This window comes from Melanotaenia boesemani, chromosome 9 (genome assembly GCF_017639745.1).
Source record: "Melanotaenia boesemani isolate fMelBoe1 chromosome 9, fMelBoe1.pri, whole genome shotgun sequence".
Taxonomy (NCBI): Eukaryota; Metazoa; Chordata; class Actinopteri; order Atheriniformes; family Melanotaeniidae; genus Melanotaenia; species Melanotaenia boesemani.
The window spans coordinates 28,650,229-28,669,135 of record NC_055690.1 but is presented as its reverse complement, the minus strand read 5'-3'; the positions used below and the strand labels follow the sequence as shown (position 1 = coordinate 28,669,135).

The 18,907-nt window shown below is 35.8% G+C and overlaps 1 protein-coding gene across 1 annotated transcript; it reads right to left on the bottom strand.

Annotated features, from left to right (window-relative positions):
* Positions 1-618: 618 nt before the first annotated feature.
* smtla (somatolactin alpha) lies at positions 619-4,758 on the bottom strand. Its single transcript, XM_041993796.1, has 5 exons — positions 4,683-4,758; positions 4,299-4,489; positions 3,142-3,255; positions 1,659-1,838; positions 619-1,559 (listed from the first exon to the last, which is right to left on the bottom strand). The coding sequence occupies exons 1-5, from the start codon at positions 4,693-4,695 to the stop codon at positions 1,365-1,367; spliced, it is 693 nt and encodes a 230-aa protein (XP_041849730.1). The 5' UTR covers positions 4,696-4,758; the 3' UTR covers positions 619-1,364.
* Positions 4,759-18,907: the final 14,149 nt, after the last annotated feature.

Below are 18,907 nucleotides of genomic sequence, written 5' to 3'. Positions count from 1 at the left end.
AACAAATTTATTCCTTATTTCATTTCTGATATTTCCTGAAAACTTTATCAAAATATGTCGATAATTTTATGATCTATGCTGTTAATAGACAGAGAGAAACCAACGCTGGAAAAGTTAAGAACAGGTGATAGAACACAGTATTCACTATCATCTCCAAAGGGGTTTTAATGCAAGCTGTTAGCATCAACCTCAAACTGAGGAGACATTTATTTAGGAAAAAAAAAAAAAAAAAAAGCAGATTTGGTTTCTTAACTTGAGCATTTGATATGTTGTTTAAAAAAAAAAAAGTATTTGTAATGTTTGACACCACAAAACCTTTAATTGTGTTAAGCTAAGCCAGACATAAAACGATTTTCAAGTTAAACCATGAGTGAAGCTTTTCTATTTGTTTTGACAATTTACATTTTAAGGGTGACAATAAAAAAGCATTATTACTAATCAGACATTTTATATCCCCAAAATTATTAGTTGTTTGTATTTCCCTTTATCTAAATTTAATAAATGGAAAAAAAACAAATTATTATTATCTTCCTTCTTTTGCTAGCCTAGTTAATGATTCGCTAAATTAATTATTTACTCCCCCCCCCCCCAAAAAAAAAGAAGACACAAACAAAGATATGTTTGTTTAATTTCTTGCTTTATTAGCTTCTAAAATGAAAAGCAGATGACAAAAAGCACACATTGCAAGCATATAGCAGGAGGAATTTAGTTAGTTTATTCCCTGAATTGTTTAAGCAAATAAAGATTTTTTTTTTTTTTAATGTATACTTACTGGAGTGCTTGTCCTTACTTTCATTTTAGTTTATTTCATCTCTGTCTCTTGCCCTCTCTTTCACCAGTTTCTTTATCTTTATCCTGATTGCTGCCTGAGACTTCCTTCTTCTGTAAAAGTGCAAAATTTTTCTTATGCAAAAGTGAAACCATCTCCATTTAACAAGGGAGGCTCGCTGAATACTCGAGGGGCCATGGGAATAATCAAAACAGCGCAAGAGCCAGAGAGGAATACAAACTCTAGTTAAGAACAAAGGAAATGGAAATCAATGGCAGAATATGCAGATTTTTTTGACAGTTCGACATGCAAATAATCTTTTGGGAGTTTGCCTTCTGTTGCCTCTTCCAGGTTAAAATAACAAATAAGATGGAGAAAAAAAAAATCTAAAATGCCATACAATAAAGAAATGGCACAGCATTACACCTACTTAGTTTTGTGGGAAGGTGTACCAAAATAATCAATAAGAAATGTACTGCATTACAAGCAAGGCTGAAGCGCCCAAGGCATGGTCATATCTCTAAGTGCACACTTTCAAACCCAGAAATTTATTTAAAGCTAAACACTGTATTATTTATAAACTGCAGTTTATGTTTTATGCACAGTTATATTTGTCAGTTTGACGACACTTAAGTAACTTTAGGAAAGTCTCCATCTTATGGGCATCTTTCTTGAAGCAGCTGAGTAAGGTATAGTCCCTCATAACAGATTCCAGTATCTCTGGCTGAGCATCATACTGGAACACACCTTGGTCAGTGTTGGCAGTGGTCATCGTCCCATCATCCAACATCTGCATAGATTTAAGTAACAAAACACATTTTAGAAAAAGGGATATAAGTTAAATTTAAGTTCCCTAACCTCACAGGATAACTGCAGAAATTTGACCCACCTTCTTGATGAGGACCACCACTCCTTGCTCCAGACTAATGAGTTTCTCTGACACCCACTTTGTCTTGTTGAGGAGCATGTCGGGAGCATGGTCGTAATTATCCAGCGTCATCTGCAGGTACACCAAAGGCTCGACCCAAGACTGGACCAGCATCAGAACCGAGTGGAGTAGCCACTTGTCCTGCAGGGCACATATATGGAGAGAAAGACAGTTACCATATATTGCACTGAATATGTGTATAATATATATATATATATATATATATATATATAAGCAGACTGACTGCTCCAAGTATTACATAGCTGCTTTAAAAAAATCTGTAAGAACAATGACAGCAGCATGATTTTGATTAAGCGGCTATAAAACATTCAGCAAGAAAATTAGGTTTAAATGCCAGGGGTAAAGCAGTTCAGCCTCTCTGGATTCCCCAAAGAAGAGCAGACCTTCCAGTAAGTACCGATGGCCGTTTTACAAATAGCCATTAAACTGCAAAGCAGCCAATATTCCAACAGAAAGGGCAGGAGGAAAAATAACTAACTCAGAGAATGACCTTGCAGTGTGTGCATTTTCAAAGATCACAATTACTATTATGTTAGGCTGTAACTTTTAAACCACATTTGTAGTACTGTTAAAACTATTCCTCAAAAGAAATGCAGCTATAAACTTTGTTAGCTGAATAAAGGGGAGCTATCACAGGAAAACCAAATCACCTTTAATAGACCTTTTACTAAATTGCTCAGTCGAGTTTTCACCCTGCTGACCAAGATGAACTTTTGCCTACAAGGTGACAATTTGCTGGATGGAAGTCAGTTCAGTGGAATTCAGTGGAAGCAAAATATGTTATAAAAATGTGCACTATTTATCATAATACATTGTGAAAATCATAAGCTTCACAACAAATCAGTTAAATTGTAAAATGCTGCATTATTTTGCAATGAAACTGTAGAGCAAGGATCACCACCTCCGGTCCTCAAAGGTCCGTGTCCTGCAGGTATTGAATGATTCCTTATACAGCAAGACCTGACTCACATAAAATGGATCTCCAACTGTTGTCAAGTTTGGCACAAGTCTGTTTATGAACCATTCATTTGAATCAGGTGTGTTTCTGCAGGGACACATCCAATACCTGCAGGACACCAGCCCTCAAGGACCAGAGTTGGTGATCCCTGCTACAACATATTCATAATCAGTATCTGAGAGGGGAAAGCAGAGGAAAGGATAAACATGTACCAAAAGCAGATACACACAAAAATTTGACAATAAAATGTTCACACTCACGCATATATATTGAATATGCATTACGACAAAGATCGTGAACTCCACTCACACAAACACGGAAATACTTGCATACTTGCATGGTGCCTCAATACTTATATACTTATATCATGCACGGAATACAATAATACTAAGAGCACACATACAATTAATTAAGATTTGGTAATGAAAGGAATTAATCAAAGGTAATTTGTAACTGTGTGCTTACAGATATTTGTTGGACTTCATTTTTGGAGCTGGGGATGGGTAAGGCTTTGGTGATGCATGCATAACTCCCTTGGTTACTCTGTAGCCTCAAAGGGATTGGAATAAACATCTCCTCCTACAGCCCATTCACAGGACAAAGAAGGGAAAACGTACAAATTAGTTTGCTCATAACACTCAAAATTGTATATAATCAGAAGTAATGCAACATCCTTTTGTTTTATATGGTAAAAGGATTAAACTCAAATCCTTTTGCAGAATTTCCTAAGATGTATTCAACAACAACAACAACAAAAAAAAAAAAAAAAAAAAAATTCCAGAGGAAAACAACCAAAGCTTCACTAGTTATGACTGGAAACACAGCAGAGACACATTTTGTTTACCTCCATTGCTCATCTGTACGTACCATGCTGCATATTCTCGGTATCATTTCCATTTCTGATGCTCAACTCACAAACTAGAGGGGATTCAACAGGCCACAAAAACCTGTGCTTTCGCTGTTGCAGTATAACATTATCACATTTATATTACCTCGCTGTGGGCTTGCTTCTTCAATAAAACATCTTTGGCTCAGAAGAGCGATAGAGTAATACTTTGAAGCACAGCAGTAAGGAGATGATCATGTCAGAATGAAAAGAAAATAATGGTGAGTATGTGATGGAGAGAGTGAGTGTTTCTGGTCCTGCATAATGGAGAAAAGGCTGAGTGAAAAGTAGTTTTGCTCATGCATTGTTGTATATGTTTGAAAATGTGGTTTCTTTTCAGCAATGACATGGAAGAAAACAAATTAACATCTCATATATTATTCATTCCTGTTTCTACTTTTCTGACATTATTTTTCAAAAAGACAGTTTTCTTCATTTCATAATAAAAGATAAAACCCATTTTTATTATATTGAAATGAGATAATACCCTGTAGTAGTTAATTTCATAGACCATAATCCAGTTGCATCCTTCATTTCTAGACACATTTTTGTGATTTGAGGCTGTGTGAGAAGTGATTTAGTTTCTTCTGAGGCTAGAACACAACTTAATCCAATCCTTTACAGTCACCTTTTAAAGAAAGTGGATACAGTGAGATTGCTAATCAGGTCAAGTTCTTTTGTTTTTACAGTGCATGTGTTCAAAGACTCATTTTGGATTAATATCAGTGTTACTCACAAACAACGAACAGGATTCTTCAGAGACACGGTAGATGAGCTCAGCATGGTGGATGACTCGGTCTAAAAGTTTCTCTTGGGAGATGGAAGGACAACGGGCGAGGCTGGCCTGATCTTCTCTACAGTCTAACGGAGTGCTTACAGTAAGAAGAAAGGGCCATAGCAATAAAGCCCAAACACCCTGCTGCATGACTGAAGATGCATAACACACAGAACAAATGTTGAGGATTAAATTTTGAAATGCAAACATATGCAAACCACGACAACATGATCACTTACTTAAATCACTACCTCATTTAAATCACCATTCATGTAATTTATCAGCAAAAATAATAATAATAATAATAATAAAAAAAAGGAATTTGTCATTATTTTGATATATTACCTGTTATGTCCATTCTGTTAATATTCTGTATGTAAGTTTTTCTTGCTGCTCTGCCAGACTAACTTCTTTATAAAGCCTGAGGAGGCCATGAATAAAGGGAAAAAGTCATTCTGGGCTTACGTAGGTTCCTGTAAAAAGATACTAGTCTTCTCAAATCAGCACATTTCTTTTGTCATGCATAGTACTGAGATGGTGACCATAGGCAAGCATGCTTGACCAAAAAGTATTTATTCATAATTCTAAGTTATAGTTCTTTTCTTTAATATCTGATGAAATGACACACCTATCAACTAAACACAACTTTGTTTTAAATGGGGAAAATGAAACTAAAAAGATCAAAGCAAATGCATTTCAATATTTTTGTGCTATTTTGTTTCCAGAAAGTGCTTGCCAACAGTCTAAGACTAAAAAGACTGATTAGATTTGGGTCTGAAAAAATCCTCCTTTTTAGATGAGGTATGTATATGATGTGGATTTTAACATATGTGACAGAAAACTTGCAGAAAAAAAACAGGACTGCAGGTGAAACTACAAAGACAGGCCTGAATGTAAGAGTAAATTCCATAATAATCACTGGAATCTATAGAAAAACTACCAAAAAATAACTCAAGTCATTTATTCTATTTCATCTCTAAGACCACGCGTGACAAAAAGTAACTTTCCCCAGAAGGTATGGTTTCTAGTTGTAATGGTTGTGTTTAACTGTCACAGAAGGAAAGATATATATCATAGTAACCCCTGCCTACTTGAACCAGTGCCTGTCTAGGTAGGCGCTCACAGCTTCAATAAATGCTCCATTTCAGGGTCCTCTTTTATTGCTCAGAGCACTTGCTGCACTATTTACTTCATCTGTTCTTTAAATTACCTCTATTAAGGGTGTAATAAAATTTGAAGCATTCAGGGGATGGGTTGTCGGACATGATTATAAATCCATCCACATATTTTAGATGCAAACTTTTTTTCAGAGGGAGCTATAATTGTTCTTTAACCTTGAAATCAAACAAGTAGAATGAGAATAAAGATAAATATACCTGTTTCCCTCCACAGGAACTTAAAATAAAAACATGAAGAGCAAACTATCAAGACATTTGAGCTCAAGTGTTTATTTCTTCAGTCAAGCATGTTTAAGGAGAAGCTTCAGACAGACAGGGGATCAAGATGTAGCAGCTGAAGGGTGTAGTCTTACTGAACTTGACGTCACAGAGCTGGTTGCTATTCAAGAAAACTGCCACTTCTTTTTACATGCTGTATCTGTCTATTGCATATGAATTTCTGTCTCGTCTTGTCACCTTTCTTTTACTCCTCCACCTTTTTCTATCTCCAGAGACGTGCTTCAGATTCTCATATTCAAGCTCACCTCTCCATAAAAACAACTTGTGTTAAACCTACTTTTACAACATTGTAAATGTAATAAAACACCACAAGACAAATTATAATAAAATAATAAAAAAAAAGCTTCTCATTTAATGTGACAGGACATGAGTCACAGTGAGAACATATAAGCTGGTTTGGATCTTGGTCAATAAAGGTATTTTTTGTTTTCTTCAAGCAAAACTGAGAACAGCATTTCAAGTAATTTATTTAAGCTACTGGCAGGGGTTCCTTAGTGACAGATGTATGTTTTGATAATAAGCTTGTCATTATCTACTTGCTTGTAAGATGCTTAACAAATTATGACAGAAATAGAAACAAACGTTTTAAGCATAACAAATGCAGCTTCAAAAGGTGCATCAAAAAAATTGCACAATTTTTCCTTAAAAGTACAATGTCTCCAGTGTCTTTCAGTGTGAGGATGTCCACGTTCCAAATTTATTTAGCCACAAATGTCCATGAAAAGAGGAAAAAAGGACGGCAGGGTGTATTAAAACCACAAGCCTTTGTGATGTTTCTTTGTGATATATTCAGTCAAATGAGCCCTGGTTCAAAGCTCATCTAGGATAAGGTTTCAACTGTTTCTGCTTCCCTCCAACCTTCAATTTTTAATTTTCCTCTGTGCTCACATCCACAAAGGGTTAGGCTTTTGAAAAATATGATCAGATAGTTACAAAACTTGTAAACCGATATGGCTTACATATTCTGATATCCATGAATATCCCGTTCCTGTCATGCATCATCTCACAATTTACAACTCTAGATTGAGACGCTGCTATATATTAGACACATGGACAACTAAATACTGTAAGTTATTTCTAGTGAGACTAATAGGGACTTTAATATATTAAGATATTCTTAATGTTTAGCCTTTGTGATATTTCCTTGTACTTTCTGATTTAGTGATTGGTTAAAATTGCATGCCTTTTAAAGCAATGAGCTTTTTCCATTGACCTAGTTACAATGATGATAAGTCCTAGTCCAAAGCATTGTTTGGATTATATTTTTCTTAAAACTGTTAGAGTGTTTTACAAGAAGGGATAATGTGAGTTGGTTGGATGGATGTTCTCTAAAATGGCATATTTAAATGTGTAATAAATAAATCAGACATTGCCGAAGGCTTTCACAAAGAGGAGAGTTTTGAGAAAGGAATTTAAAGGTCACTACAGATTAAATGTGCATGAGTTGATTCTGTCTTTATCTGTTTTTTGCCGCACATTATCAGTGAGCTGAGCACTCACACTGGCAGATCTTATTGGTCAGGAGGGCACAAATCAGGTCAAAAAGTTTATATTTTAAGGCAAGGTAATTTGAGGCTTTAGGATGTAGCAGTAAGAGTTTTAAATAAACAGAAATTTTAACAAGGAACAAGTGCAGAGACACAATCACAGGGGTGATGTACTCCTGACTGTTTTGTCCGGTTAATGAGTTTAGCTTCAGTATTTTCAATCAGCCAGAGACAGTGGAGAAAGCCTGGACTGATGCTTGAGTTGTCAAAGCAAGTAAAAAAAAAAAGCACTTTTTGTAAGTCAGTGGATACAAAACAGTTACTCAAGTTTTGAGATCATCATGGTGAAAAAAGGACTAAATAATATTTTCAATCTCAGCAAATAAGGTTAGAATAAAATGTTTTTCCTTGACTCAGCCCTGTAGTACACCACATATGAGCTTAACAAAGAGCTGAATCTATCATGATTCACGGTTTATGTTCCTTAGTTTACTGTTATGTTGTTTCATGTTCTTGGTTTTTGTTATTTCATTCTTGGTTTTTGTCATGTTCTTGGTTTATGTTCTTGGTTTTTGGTGTTTAGAGTCATGTTTAGTTCTGTGTTGCTTGTTGGTTTCTGCTCATTAGTTCGCCTGGTCTGATTAGCTCATTCACCTCACCTGTTTCTTGTTAATCCTTCAGTGTATTTAAGCCATATGCACTCAGTAGTAAGTCATTGACCATTGCGCTATCATCACCCATAAATAATACAAAATTTGAAAAAGTGGTAGAGCTTATAGATAAAAAGGACAGTTTGATCTGTAGTTGGTTAAAGATGAGGTGCCCAAGCAAGGTTCCTTTGGGAGTGGCTGAACAATGGCATGTTTAAACTGTATGGAAAAGAACCCGAAGCCAGAGAATTATTGATGTTTTTTAAAGATAATATGACCAACTGTGGGGGAAACCTTTATGCAGCTTAGTTGGAACAATATCTAAAGGTCATGAAGGAGACTGCATGAGCAAACTGGAGTGAAAACTGTGCAAAAGAGGCAAAATGTGAGGAATAGAAATTCTGCAAGAGTCAGGTTGGATTTGAATTCTTTTATGTTTTACTTTTTAAGATGAATTATAACTTTTTCTGACAGCTCAGCACCAAAATCTTGACAAGAAGAGGGGAATCTATTAATAGCAGTAGTTTATTTATGGCTTTACTGTTAGACTATGGTTACTATCAGTTGTGAGATGAAAGCTGGTCTAGCATCATTACCAGCTTTCAGATTAATTAACATTTTGTTTCTTAAGGGCATTGCACATTACTCCAAATGTATTGGCCTTCCACTGAAGCTCAATTATTTACAGCCTTTTAAGGGCTGTAAATAATTGTGATCACTGAGTCATGGGAAGTTATTTGATTTTTGTTTTTCTGGTTTGTAAATGGGTCAAGGACAGAAATGCAATGATTGTTGAAGAACATTTGGTCTGAGCAGCAGTTCAGTGATTCAAGGCTGTTAAATTAAAAACATCACAAAATTCAATGGACTCAGCATTGAAACTGCAAGTGCATCTTTCAGTTGCACATAAATCTAATAGTTTTATCCATTGTGTTCAATCTTCATGAATTTACCCAGATAAACCTAATTAAAGAGCTGTAATTTAGGAGGTCAAAAACAGAGATGGGCAAACAGCTAACAGGCACGGAGTTATCATTAGCTATGCTTACATGGAACACTTTTAATCCAATCAAAGGTCCAATCGGGGAAAAAAAAGTGTCATGTAAACATGTCAGCTGATTAAATTATTTAAAAATGCTTGCTTTAACTAGTTTTTTTCTGCTTCTTTGAATATACTAATGGCTGTAAATCTTCTAATTTTCTTCTGGACATGTTTAATCACATCTTAGGCCCCACTGCTTAGTGATTAACAACAATTATTGGATATCATTGTCTACTGAAAAAGGTAGTCTTAGGCATTTTTTTGCTAAACAGTTACAGGGTTTACACAGTTTAACTGTGAGATCTGTATTTCTCTACTAGGATCAGCTTGCATTATTGAATTAAACCTATTATGGGAATCTGCTCAAACCAAAAGGCAATGCAGTTTATTTGTATAGCAAATTTAATGTAAAGGACATTTCAAAGTGCTTTACATAAAACATAAAAGAGAAAGCATTCAGAAATAGTAAAAGGCAGCAACAAATAGCAACATTAAAATTCACAGGTCTAACAAAAATGATCTGACAAACATGAAGACGAAGAAGAAACATAGCAGCAACCAGAAAAAATGGAGAAGAGCCACGGCAATTAACAGGTAGCAGATTGATTTTTGCTGCCAACTGTTTAAATTTCTACGCTATACTAATGCATACGCCCATTAAGGGCTAAACTAAGGGCTTGAATCAGTTCATCCAGCACCATAAAATTTATTTTTTACAAACAGTTGTAAAGCTTTTGTCTAAACATTGCACAAAGGTATTGAATTGGCTTTGACTGCAAAGGTTTTGCAGGTTTTTAACGGTCTTTTGTCTGTGTGTGTGTGTTTGTGTGTTTGTGTGTGTGTGTGTGTGTGTGCTCTTACAGACACATTTATAAAAAAAGGTTGCATTTATCTTAAATTTTGCAACCAATTGTACATTTTACACTTAAAACACATAGAATAGGCAAGGAACACATATAGTGTGCTTTTGAAAAAAATGAAATAAATAAATTAAAATAAAATGCAGCTTATTTATTAGTTTATCATCAGTATTTGCCCCACTGAATCACCTTCACTTATAGGTCTAAATGCTGGTACACACAAGGATTTCCTTAATGTGAAGAGATTTCTTTTTATATATATGTTAGAGACCTCAAACATAAAGATAAAAATCAAGCATTTAACAGTTTTGATAGTACTGTGTGTGCTGTGCTCTAGCAATCTCAGTAAAGAACACCACACGCAAGGCGTTTCTGTTCTGCAGCTAAGCTATATATTTAGTCCTCCGGACCAGAAATCTTGCTTGGTCAAACATGATCTAACAAAAATGAAGAAGAACCATAGCAACAACTGCAAAAAAGAAGAAGAAACACAGCAACAACTGGAAAAATGAAGAAGAAAAAACATGGCAACAACCGGAAAACAAAACACCCAGCAAAACAAAGGACATAGGAAGTAATAGTGGTGATCTTGTAACTATTGTTAACAGAAAAATAACAGACTGGAGACAGCGAGAATACAGACTTTACATCCTTCCTTGTTCCCCAGTCAGCTCACTCTCTGGCTACATTCTGTTCAATGTCATAATCCAGTCACTACTCAGGAGTGGTTGGCTTTCCACACACTCTTAAAGATTTTTGGTTGTAAATACTGAACATGTTTAATACCTGTGACCACAGGTTGATCTTATAAAATAATCTTATGAGACTCAGGATAATCTGGCGTTTGCCGTCCTTGGTGGGAAAGGGGAAAAATCTGGACAAAACCAGCCCAATAATCTTTGTGTTCCCAGCGTAAGTTACTCAAGTGGTTACTTTCATTCTTTAGTTGAGCTGCCAAAAGATGCTCTTCCAGCCAGTTACATGGCTTTTAGATGTCATTTATTGTTATCAGGGGCACTGGCAGGGATTTGGGGCCACATGAAAAGAAACTGAAGTGCAACAAAAAAATAATAAATAAAAATAAATAAATGAAATCAAAAGCAAATGGTAAAATAAATTAGGTAGGCTCAGAAACAAAAATACCAGGACCTCACATGGTATATTGTATTATATGAACTGAATCTAATGCGGTCACAAGCAAACCACTGTGGAGATTTACAACCAAACAATGGTTGGGTGCCATCTTTAAAATTAAATAATCACATTTTAAAAGGTAGAACTTTGTGTAATAAGATATCAAGGAGTGGTAAATGTACACTGTTGCTGAGTGAAGCTCTTGTAGTCCCATTCACAATCACTGGCCCTTGCTCAGTCTTTTTCACCAAGAGCCTAATGTGGTGCTTCTCCCTGGCAAGATCACTTATCAAGTCCCTTATAGTCCAGCTTTCTATTCTATCCAGTTTTTCTGTTATATAGTATCTCCAATGATGTACTGTCATGTGTAATAGCATCACAATCATAATTTCTGGTTGCCCTCCCACTATTTTATTTTACTTAAATATGCTTTCAGTGATTTTTACCAAAAATGTCAAGGGAAATTGATTTCACTACCAATACTCCACGTCTAGTCTCCCTCATGTAGCAACACATGCAAGTCTAATTTATCTCTAAATCTGTAGACTCACAGGCGAAGGCATTAGATATAAAAGACATATATATATATATATATATATATATATATATATATATATATATATATGACGATGCGTTTTCACTCGAGAGACAGACAACGGTGAGACGAACAGACCTGGTGGGAAGTTTGAGGAGAGCATAGGGAGAGAAATTACATTACCAAAGGTTTCTACTGTGCTTATACATCAATCCCTTAAAACCACAGATTTTTCTCTAATATCGCACAAGATTGAGGCCAAATGTAATAAATAAATAGTTAAAATTTGTTACCTGGATGTAGTCTCAGAATGAATCACTGCTGGTACGATTCCATGCGTCATCAGAATTTTCTCAACTTTTTCAGGCTATTTAACATTAATATATATCAAATTTGGCTCACTATCTTTTTATTCTGAACTGCTTTTGGAAAACGGTGTTACGCACATCAGTTATGATGGATGCTCTGCCTTTAGCCTGTCATCAGTACTGCTTAAGTGCAGTTTAGATCACCGCAGTGACAGCAGAAGCTCTAAACTATTTCCCTGAGGCCTTTCTATCAACCTAGTCTCTTTATTGGTATGAGCTGAGAAAATAGCCCCACTTGAACGTATTTTCATAATCGGAAAGATATCAAATGTTCATGTTGTTTTGAATATATATTCAAAGATTTGGCTTTACAAGCAATGGTGGGGAAAATAATGGGTCAAGCACCCTCTTCATCACCAAGATAAGAAAATTTGGTCTATGATGGAAATACAGACACACACACACACAAATATTTGTTGTATTTGTATTGTTTTGTCTTAATTTTGTCTGTGTTTTATTCCTTTATACCAGTCATATTCAACCTCAGGTTCAGTTTTTGTTTTCTGTTTCTGTTGATTACCAGAAAAAAAAATCTGCTGTGGAATATAAAGTGAAAATTTCCTTTAGCAATATTTCTTGTAAAGAAAAGCATAAAAAAATGCATAAGGTGAGAAAATTTTCATGAGTTGTATATTTGCACCAAAGCTTTTTTTTCCCTATTTCAACATGTGGGGAAAAAATAAACCCATCTGCAGTGTCATATACTATCTAACAGTATCTAACGCCTGTAGTTATTTGTGTTTCCAAATAATTTCATAGCAGCACATCTTTTAAAAAAAAAGGGGGAACTTGTGCATGTATTCTAATTATTTGTCCTCAACTAGTATAACTACACAGTTTGCACTAATACATTTTCAAGAGAAGTAAATGCCACTGCATTAAATCGTGCCCAAACAGTGCCCTCACTATCATTTAGCACAACATGCAGTACTGTTATATTCTTTCTACTTTTAGAAATAAACATTTTCAACTAACTGCTGTGCTCTTGTTTGCATTTACCTGCTTTTTCATGCATGAGTCACCTTTAGAGTCCATTGTCTCTGAAACACAAAAAACCCCTCTTGAAACCTTAAAGCTACCACTACTTGCTCCTGAATGACACATTTGGTGAAAAGATCACACTGTCATACTAGCATAGTGTGCCTCTATTAACGCTTTTTTTACATGAATTGTCACCTCAGCTTGCAGCCTCTTTTCAGAGGATAGCCTAACTGATATTTATTTTTTTATTTATGTATTTGTACTACAAGTTTTAGCTTAAATAACCGGTGAAAGTATGAATTTTCACAATGGTGATGCTGTATTTGTTTTTTTTTTTTTTTTTTTTTTTTTAATCTTGGCAGAGCAAGGCAAGGCATTTTTTTCCTACAGAAAAAGCAACTCGCTGTGACTCACAGCAAACACAATTTTGAAAAATATCTAACAGTAGATTAAAAACAACAAAAAATAAACATTGAAAGAATAACATTAGATGGTACAGAAGTTAAATAAATAAATTCAGCTGCCGTTAACATGGGCAAATGAAATTGTTTTCAGCCTAGTTTTGAACATTTTTAACACTAGATGCTTGTCTCACATCTTCATGCAGGCTGTTCCAGACATAGAACTAAAAACGCAGCCTTGCCATGTTTAGTCTTGACTCACCAGGAGACCACTGTGGTGTTCTCAGAGCCTGACATGGTTCATAACATCCTAGCATGTCAGACATGCACCTTGGTGCTAGACCATGAAAGGTCTTATCTAATCAGGACACAGGCAGCAGCGTTTTAAATGTACTGCAGTTGTCTTCCAGCTCGTTTAGAAAAGCCAGTGAGGAGGTCGTTACAATAACCACGTCTGCTAGAGACAAACATGTGGATTTGTCTCTTTAAGTCAAATTTGGATACTATTCCTTTGATTTTGGCTTTTTTTTTCTTTTTCTTTTTTTTTTTTTTATAAAAGGCTGCCAATTTAACATAATTTTTAGATTTTAGAGAGACAGAGCTTCAAGGTGACATGCAACACTTTCTCTTTGTTTTTGTGGACCAAAGACAATCAGTTTTGTCTGAGTTTTGCTGGAGAATTTATTTTGCATCCACACACTGATCTGTTTACCTGCCATGAGTGACACATAGATTTTAGTGACTTAATCAAAGTTGTGGTAGGACACATTTTGCTGCATTAGTTGACCTGGAGGAAGCATGTTTAAATTGAAGAGGGGTTCTAGTATCAACCCTTGGGGGTCCCCACAGGTCATGACCATCTGGTATGAGACACAGTTACCAATTTCAGCCAAATATGCCTTTTTATTTGAGAGCCATGCCAGAGATTTCAACCCAATTTTCTAACCTCTGTAATAGAATCTCCTGGTCCTCTGTGTCAGATCCAGAGCTCAGATCCAGCAGAACTTAAATTGAGACCTTACCAGCATCTATGTTTAAGCAGATATCGTTAGTCAACTCGATCAGTGCTGTCTCATCTACTTATCTATTCATTATTTGGATAAACAGACACATTAAGTGGTCCAATTTTCAATTTTGGGTTTAATATCCCAAAAATATGCTTTTTTCTGCAGTTTTTCTTCTTCATCTTTATGTTTCTTGGCAGTTGGCAAAAGTGATTAGGTGCATTACTGCCACTAAGTGGTCTGGAGTGTGGACCAGAATGTTTTAAAGAGTCCGAGTTGCCAAAACATTAGTTACTTAGTTTTCCCAATCCCACGTGCCCCCCCCACATGATTTTTACTTTGTTATAATTTCAACACCACATCCACAGGAGCGTTCAGCAACAACAAAATGAATTATTTTCCTCGTCTTTCCATCTGGTCTATTTGCTAACATTTCTTTAAGGGTTTAGTAACTGTGCTGCTCTGGTCTTTTGTCTCCCCCTATCACACAAATAGCTGTTAAACTTTCCTGGTTCCACTGCCACACTGAGCTTGGGAGGCGGAGGAGCGGAGCTGCAGCTAATTTAGGGGTTAGTTCCCTTCACTTTACCCAGCAGTGGTGAAGCAGACACGGGACTCTGCTGGAACTAGAAGAGCTGTGTGGTATTGCTAAAGCTGGTAGCAAAAACATTCCCTGCTAAGCAGGCAGTTTTTCCACAGCTAACTTCCTCTGCTTTCCTTCCCTTGTTTCATTCATGTTCTTATTTCTTTTCATCAGTCTCCTGTCAGGTTGGACATTTATTTATTAGTTTACGGTAGAGCAAAATAATGCAAAACAGAAATAAAACACTTGAATAATCAAAATGATTTAAAGTAAAAAGAGCAGGCATATATATTAGATTCCTCCCATTGTAGAGCAAACCACATCCAATCGTATGCCCTCCCTACCTATGAAACCTGGTTATAGAAGACTGGCTCCCTTGGGCTCAACGTCCTATGTTCTGAGACTCTATGAGCTTTAACCCTTTGCCATTCCTTCCAACATTTCAACTCCGTTCTCCAACTCTTCAATTGTGGCCACACTTACTTTCAAGAACTCAGTTTCCTACACTAGGCTGTATTGAAGAGAATCAAAGCATTATTTGAACCTAAGAATAGCACATGCTATTGATACTGGATAACATGTAGCCTCCTTGCATGCAGAAAAACTCTACTACTCTTACTTTCTCTACTGACTTATACTTTAAGGGATCATTTCCTGGGAAACAAGAGAATCCATGTGCTGCTACTCTGAAAAAAACCTCAATCTGTGCATTGAAAAGATAAACGGACCTAATTTGAAAATTAATTTAGCTGTTTACCCTGGTCTTTATTTTGCCAGGTAAACAGCTAATAAAAAAACGCTGAAAAAGTATTACCAACTGAATCTGGATCTGATGGGAAAGCTATCACTGGGGCTTTCTTTCTCTGCTGATTGCACTGGATGATTAAAATATACACAATTGATCTGTCTATATTATCTTCATATGACTAGTAGAGTTCAATGCCCTGAAACCAAAAGAAGTTGACAAACTGCAGAGTAGCTTTTTTCTTAACCACTCCCTCCTGCAGCTAAATCCTACCTGTAACTGCAACACTGTTTCATGCCACATTTAGTTCCCTCTGGCTCAAGGGTAGTTGTTGGCTTTTTGAGCCTTAAGGGGACCCCAGTCGAGCCCTGCTTAAGGCCCACAATTGACAGTAAAGACTTCACTGGCCTAGGTACACATATACTTGCTTTTGGCCTGATATCATGCAAGTGCTTTTTATTATTTCAGCTTTCCCTTCTCAGAGGGCAGGTATCCTGAAATTAGGTTCCTTCAGCCATAAGACAATATCTGCTTGTTTCTGTCTACATTACTGTGGCTTTGAGGTCCCTGGACAGTAGAAAGGCATCCATCCACCATTGCTGCTTCTTCCCTCCAGACATTACTGCCATAATTGTGTTATCACAGTTTTGCATCTCATACTATAACACTTCATATACGCTATTCAGATTTAAAAAAAAGCCAAACTATTTCAACCACTGTGGAATTTAACTGTTTAAATAAAGCTCTGCACTATGAACATACAATAATATAATAACAGCATTGCATCAATTTAATAATAGCTCTGAGCTTTTAATCTGAGTGTCATATATAAAAATATAGATGTCTAGTATTTGTGACAAGCCAAAACTGGTTAAAAATTCTGCAAGTTTTAATGAAGTTGGATGTGATTAGACTTCCTGCCTTGCAAGAGGGAGATTATGCTTTTCTGCACCCACTTTGAGGAATGAACATAATGTTATGTGATTGTTTGAAAAAGAGGCAGATTCCATGACGGTCTCTTGATTTTGAAAGAATGAAGCATTTAGACCCAATGAAAGAGGTATCCACATTTAGAATCATCAACTAAAATACTAGACCTGCACATGCATTTCTTTTGGGATTTCATCAGTCATGTCTTGTTACTTGTTTAGCTTTTCCTACCTTCCTTCCTTTTTTCTGTGCTTTTTACATCAGTATGACAGGCTATGTTCGGTGACTACAACATCTATCATCATTTTAAAGTGAGAAACACCTAATTTACTCTTTCTACATACATGAATGGATATATGATGTGTATTTGCAGGCTTGCAGTTATGGACAGATATCTTTTAATGTGCGCGTACATGCTCTTTTGGGCAGAGATCAGTGACCGTCACTGAAAGCTGCATGGTCTTCTGGGGATAAATAGTAAATGGACTGCATTTATGTAACGCTTCCCCCAGTCAAATTGACTACCAAAATTACAATCCACAATTCCCTTTTCACACATGATTTCATAGAGAACGTTTTATTCTACCAATGTACATGCAGCAGTTTTCTCTGTCTTACACATAAATGTTTGCACAGCAGTAGGAGAATGTGGGGTTTAATACTTTTCCCAAGGAGACTTCACCACATGGGTGACAAGCTTGTCAAATTGCCTTTTATTTATTTTATCTACGTTTATTATTTTGCATCTATTTGCTCATGTCAGAGCACTGTACAACAAAGAGAATCTATCACTCTATAAAAGAGCCATCCAGTATCTATACTTTAAATAAACATGACATACAGCTGATGCTGGCCTAACTTGCCTGCTCTTTCCTTTGAATTTGCTGTAATGTAACCAGTGACATTAAAACACACAATCCTGTAGCCTTTTTTAGGCTTCAAAGGATGGAAGTTGTTCATTCAGCCAGCTCTCACAGATGCTGTTGCTACCAGCTGGATTGTCTTATTTTCTGAGTTGATAAATTATCATCATAATTTTTTATGAGTAAAATCACAAAAAGAAAAATGCTGGATGATTAGCTTTGGGTTTGTTCCACAGCTCTAATTTGTCTATAAAACCAGTGAAATGGAGAAAACAGGCTATCTGAGCTTTTTAATGAGACCTCCGAGATACAAAGAGACACCCAGTTTGTAACACAATACCAACAGTCCTTATGAAACGACTCTCTTTATTTTTTCATGCATTTTCATAATTGTCTCAACAGTGCAGTCAAGCCTTATGTACATGCATGTCTGTTTTGGGGAACTTGTGTATTTTGACAAGTCTGTGTGCTTTAACTGTATTCTCTGCAGGGGCAGTTAATGTTTGAATTAATAAGAGATGTAGAGGAAGTGTTATTTGCCCAAATACTTGTAATACCCTCAAGGGCCTTTAGAAACCCAGCTCTGGCATTGTGTCACACAAAAATGTGAAATGGCTTCATTAGCACACTTTCAGGATTACAGGATTTTTATAGACTTTTATCTGTTATAGTCAGACACCTACATTTTGCAGTTATATTTATACATGCTCAAAACTTTAAGTTACTTCATTTCCAAGGTTCCAGAAACCTTACATGTCAAAACCCTACTTTTGAAAATGTAACACACATTTAACACAACCTAAAACTTTGGTTATCATGAGATAACAAGCTTTTTTTCCCTCGAGATCACCAAATGATGTTTATTATCACAACTGGTAAGATTTGTATCAGTAAGTAAACACATGCACGTGTCCTGCTTCAAGCCAGGTATTTATTTATTATTTTTAATATTTTATACCTGCTTTCAGCTTGGAGACAGAAGTTGGGGTGGGGTGGGGTGTAATTTTAAGGTAATTCAATTTTGATGTGTAAAGGCTTATTTTGTTTTTAATATGCATGAAATAAATTGTGTTTTTTTTAATCTTGTAAAGCACTTTGTATTGAATACAGGATGAAATGATCTCTAGAAAACTTGTTTTCTTAGGACAAAGACAATTATTCTTTTATCGCATTGAATCTATCCTTGTTATTTTGAGATGATAGGATAATAAAGTTATCTTGACATTATTATCAAATCTTTCACGTATGGCCTCTGTGGGCTTTTGTACAAATGTTACTTTAAAACTAAGTATAAGATATATATATATATATATATATATATATATATATATATATATATATATATATAACCACTTCTGATAAGGTAGGAGGGTGTGATAGTGGCTTGACGCCAAAGCAAATAAAGTCCCATTGTACCCAAAGTTTTCCAAACTCCTTTCCACTTTCAGCTTTATTTGTCAGTTGCAGAGTTGGTTAGGATTAGGGATTGAAAGTACATGTTTAGATTCAGATATTCTTGAAATTATCAGT

Bases quoted from the DNA above. Each gene is read 5' to 3' on its own strand.
- smtla (XM_041993796.1), bottom strand. The intron at 3,256-4,298 runs GTGAGTAACACT...AATGGGCTGTAG, and splicing joins AAGAATCCTGTTCGTTGTTT to GAGGAGATGTTTATTCCAAT. The intron at 1,839-3,141 runs GTAAGCACACAG...TGTGCCCTGCAG, and splicing joins ATGAAGTCCAACAAATATCT to GACAAGTGGCTACTCCACTC.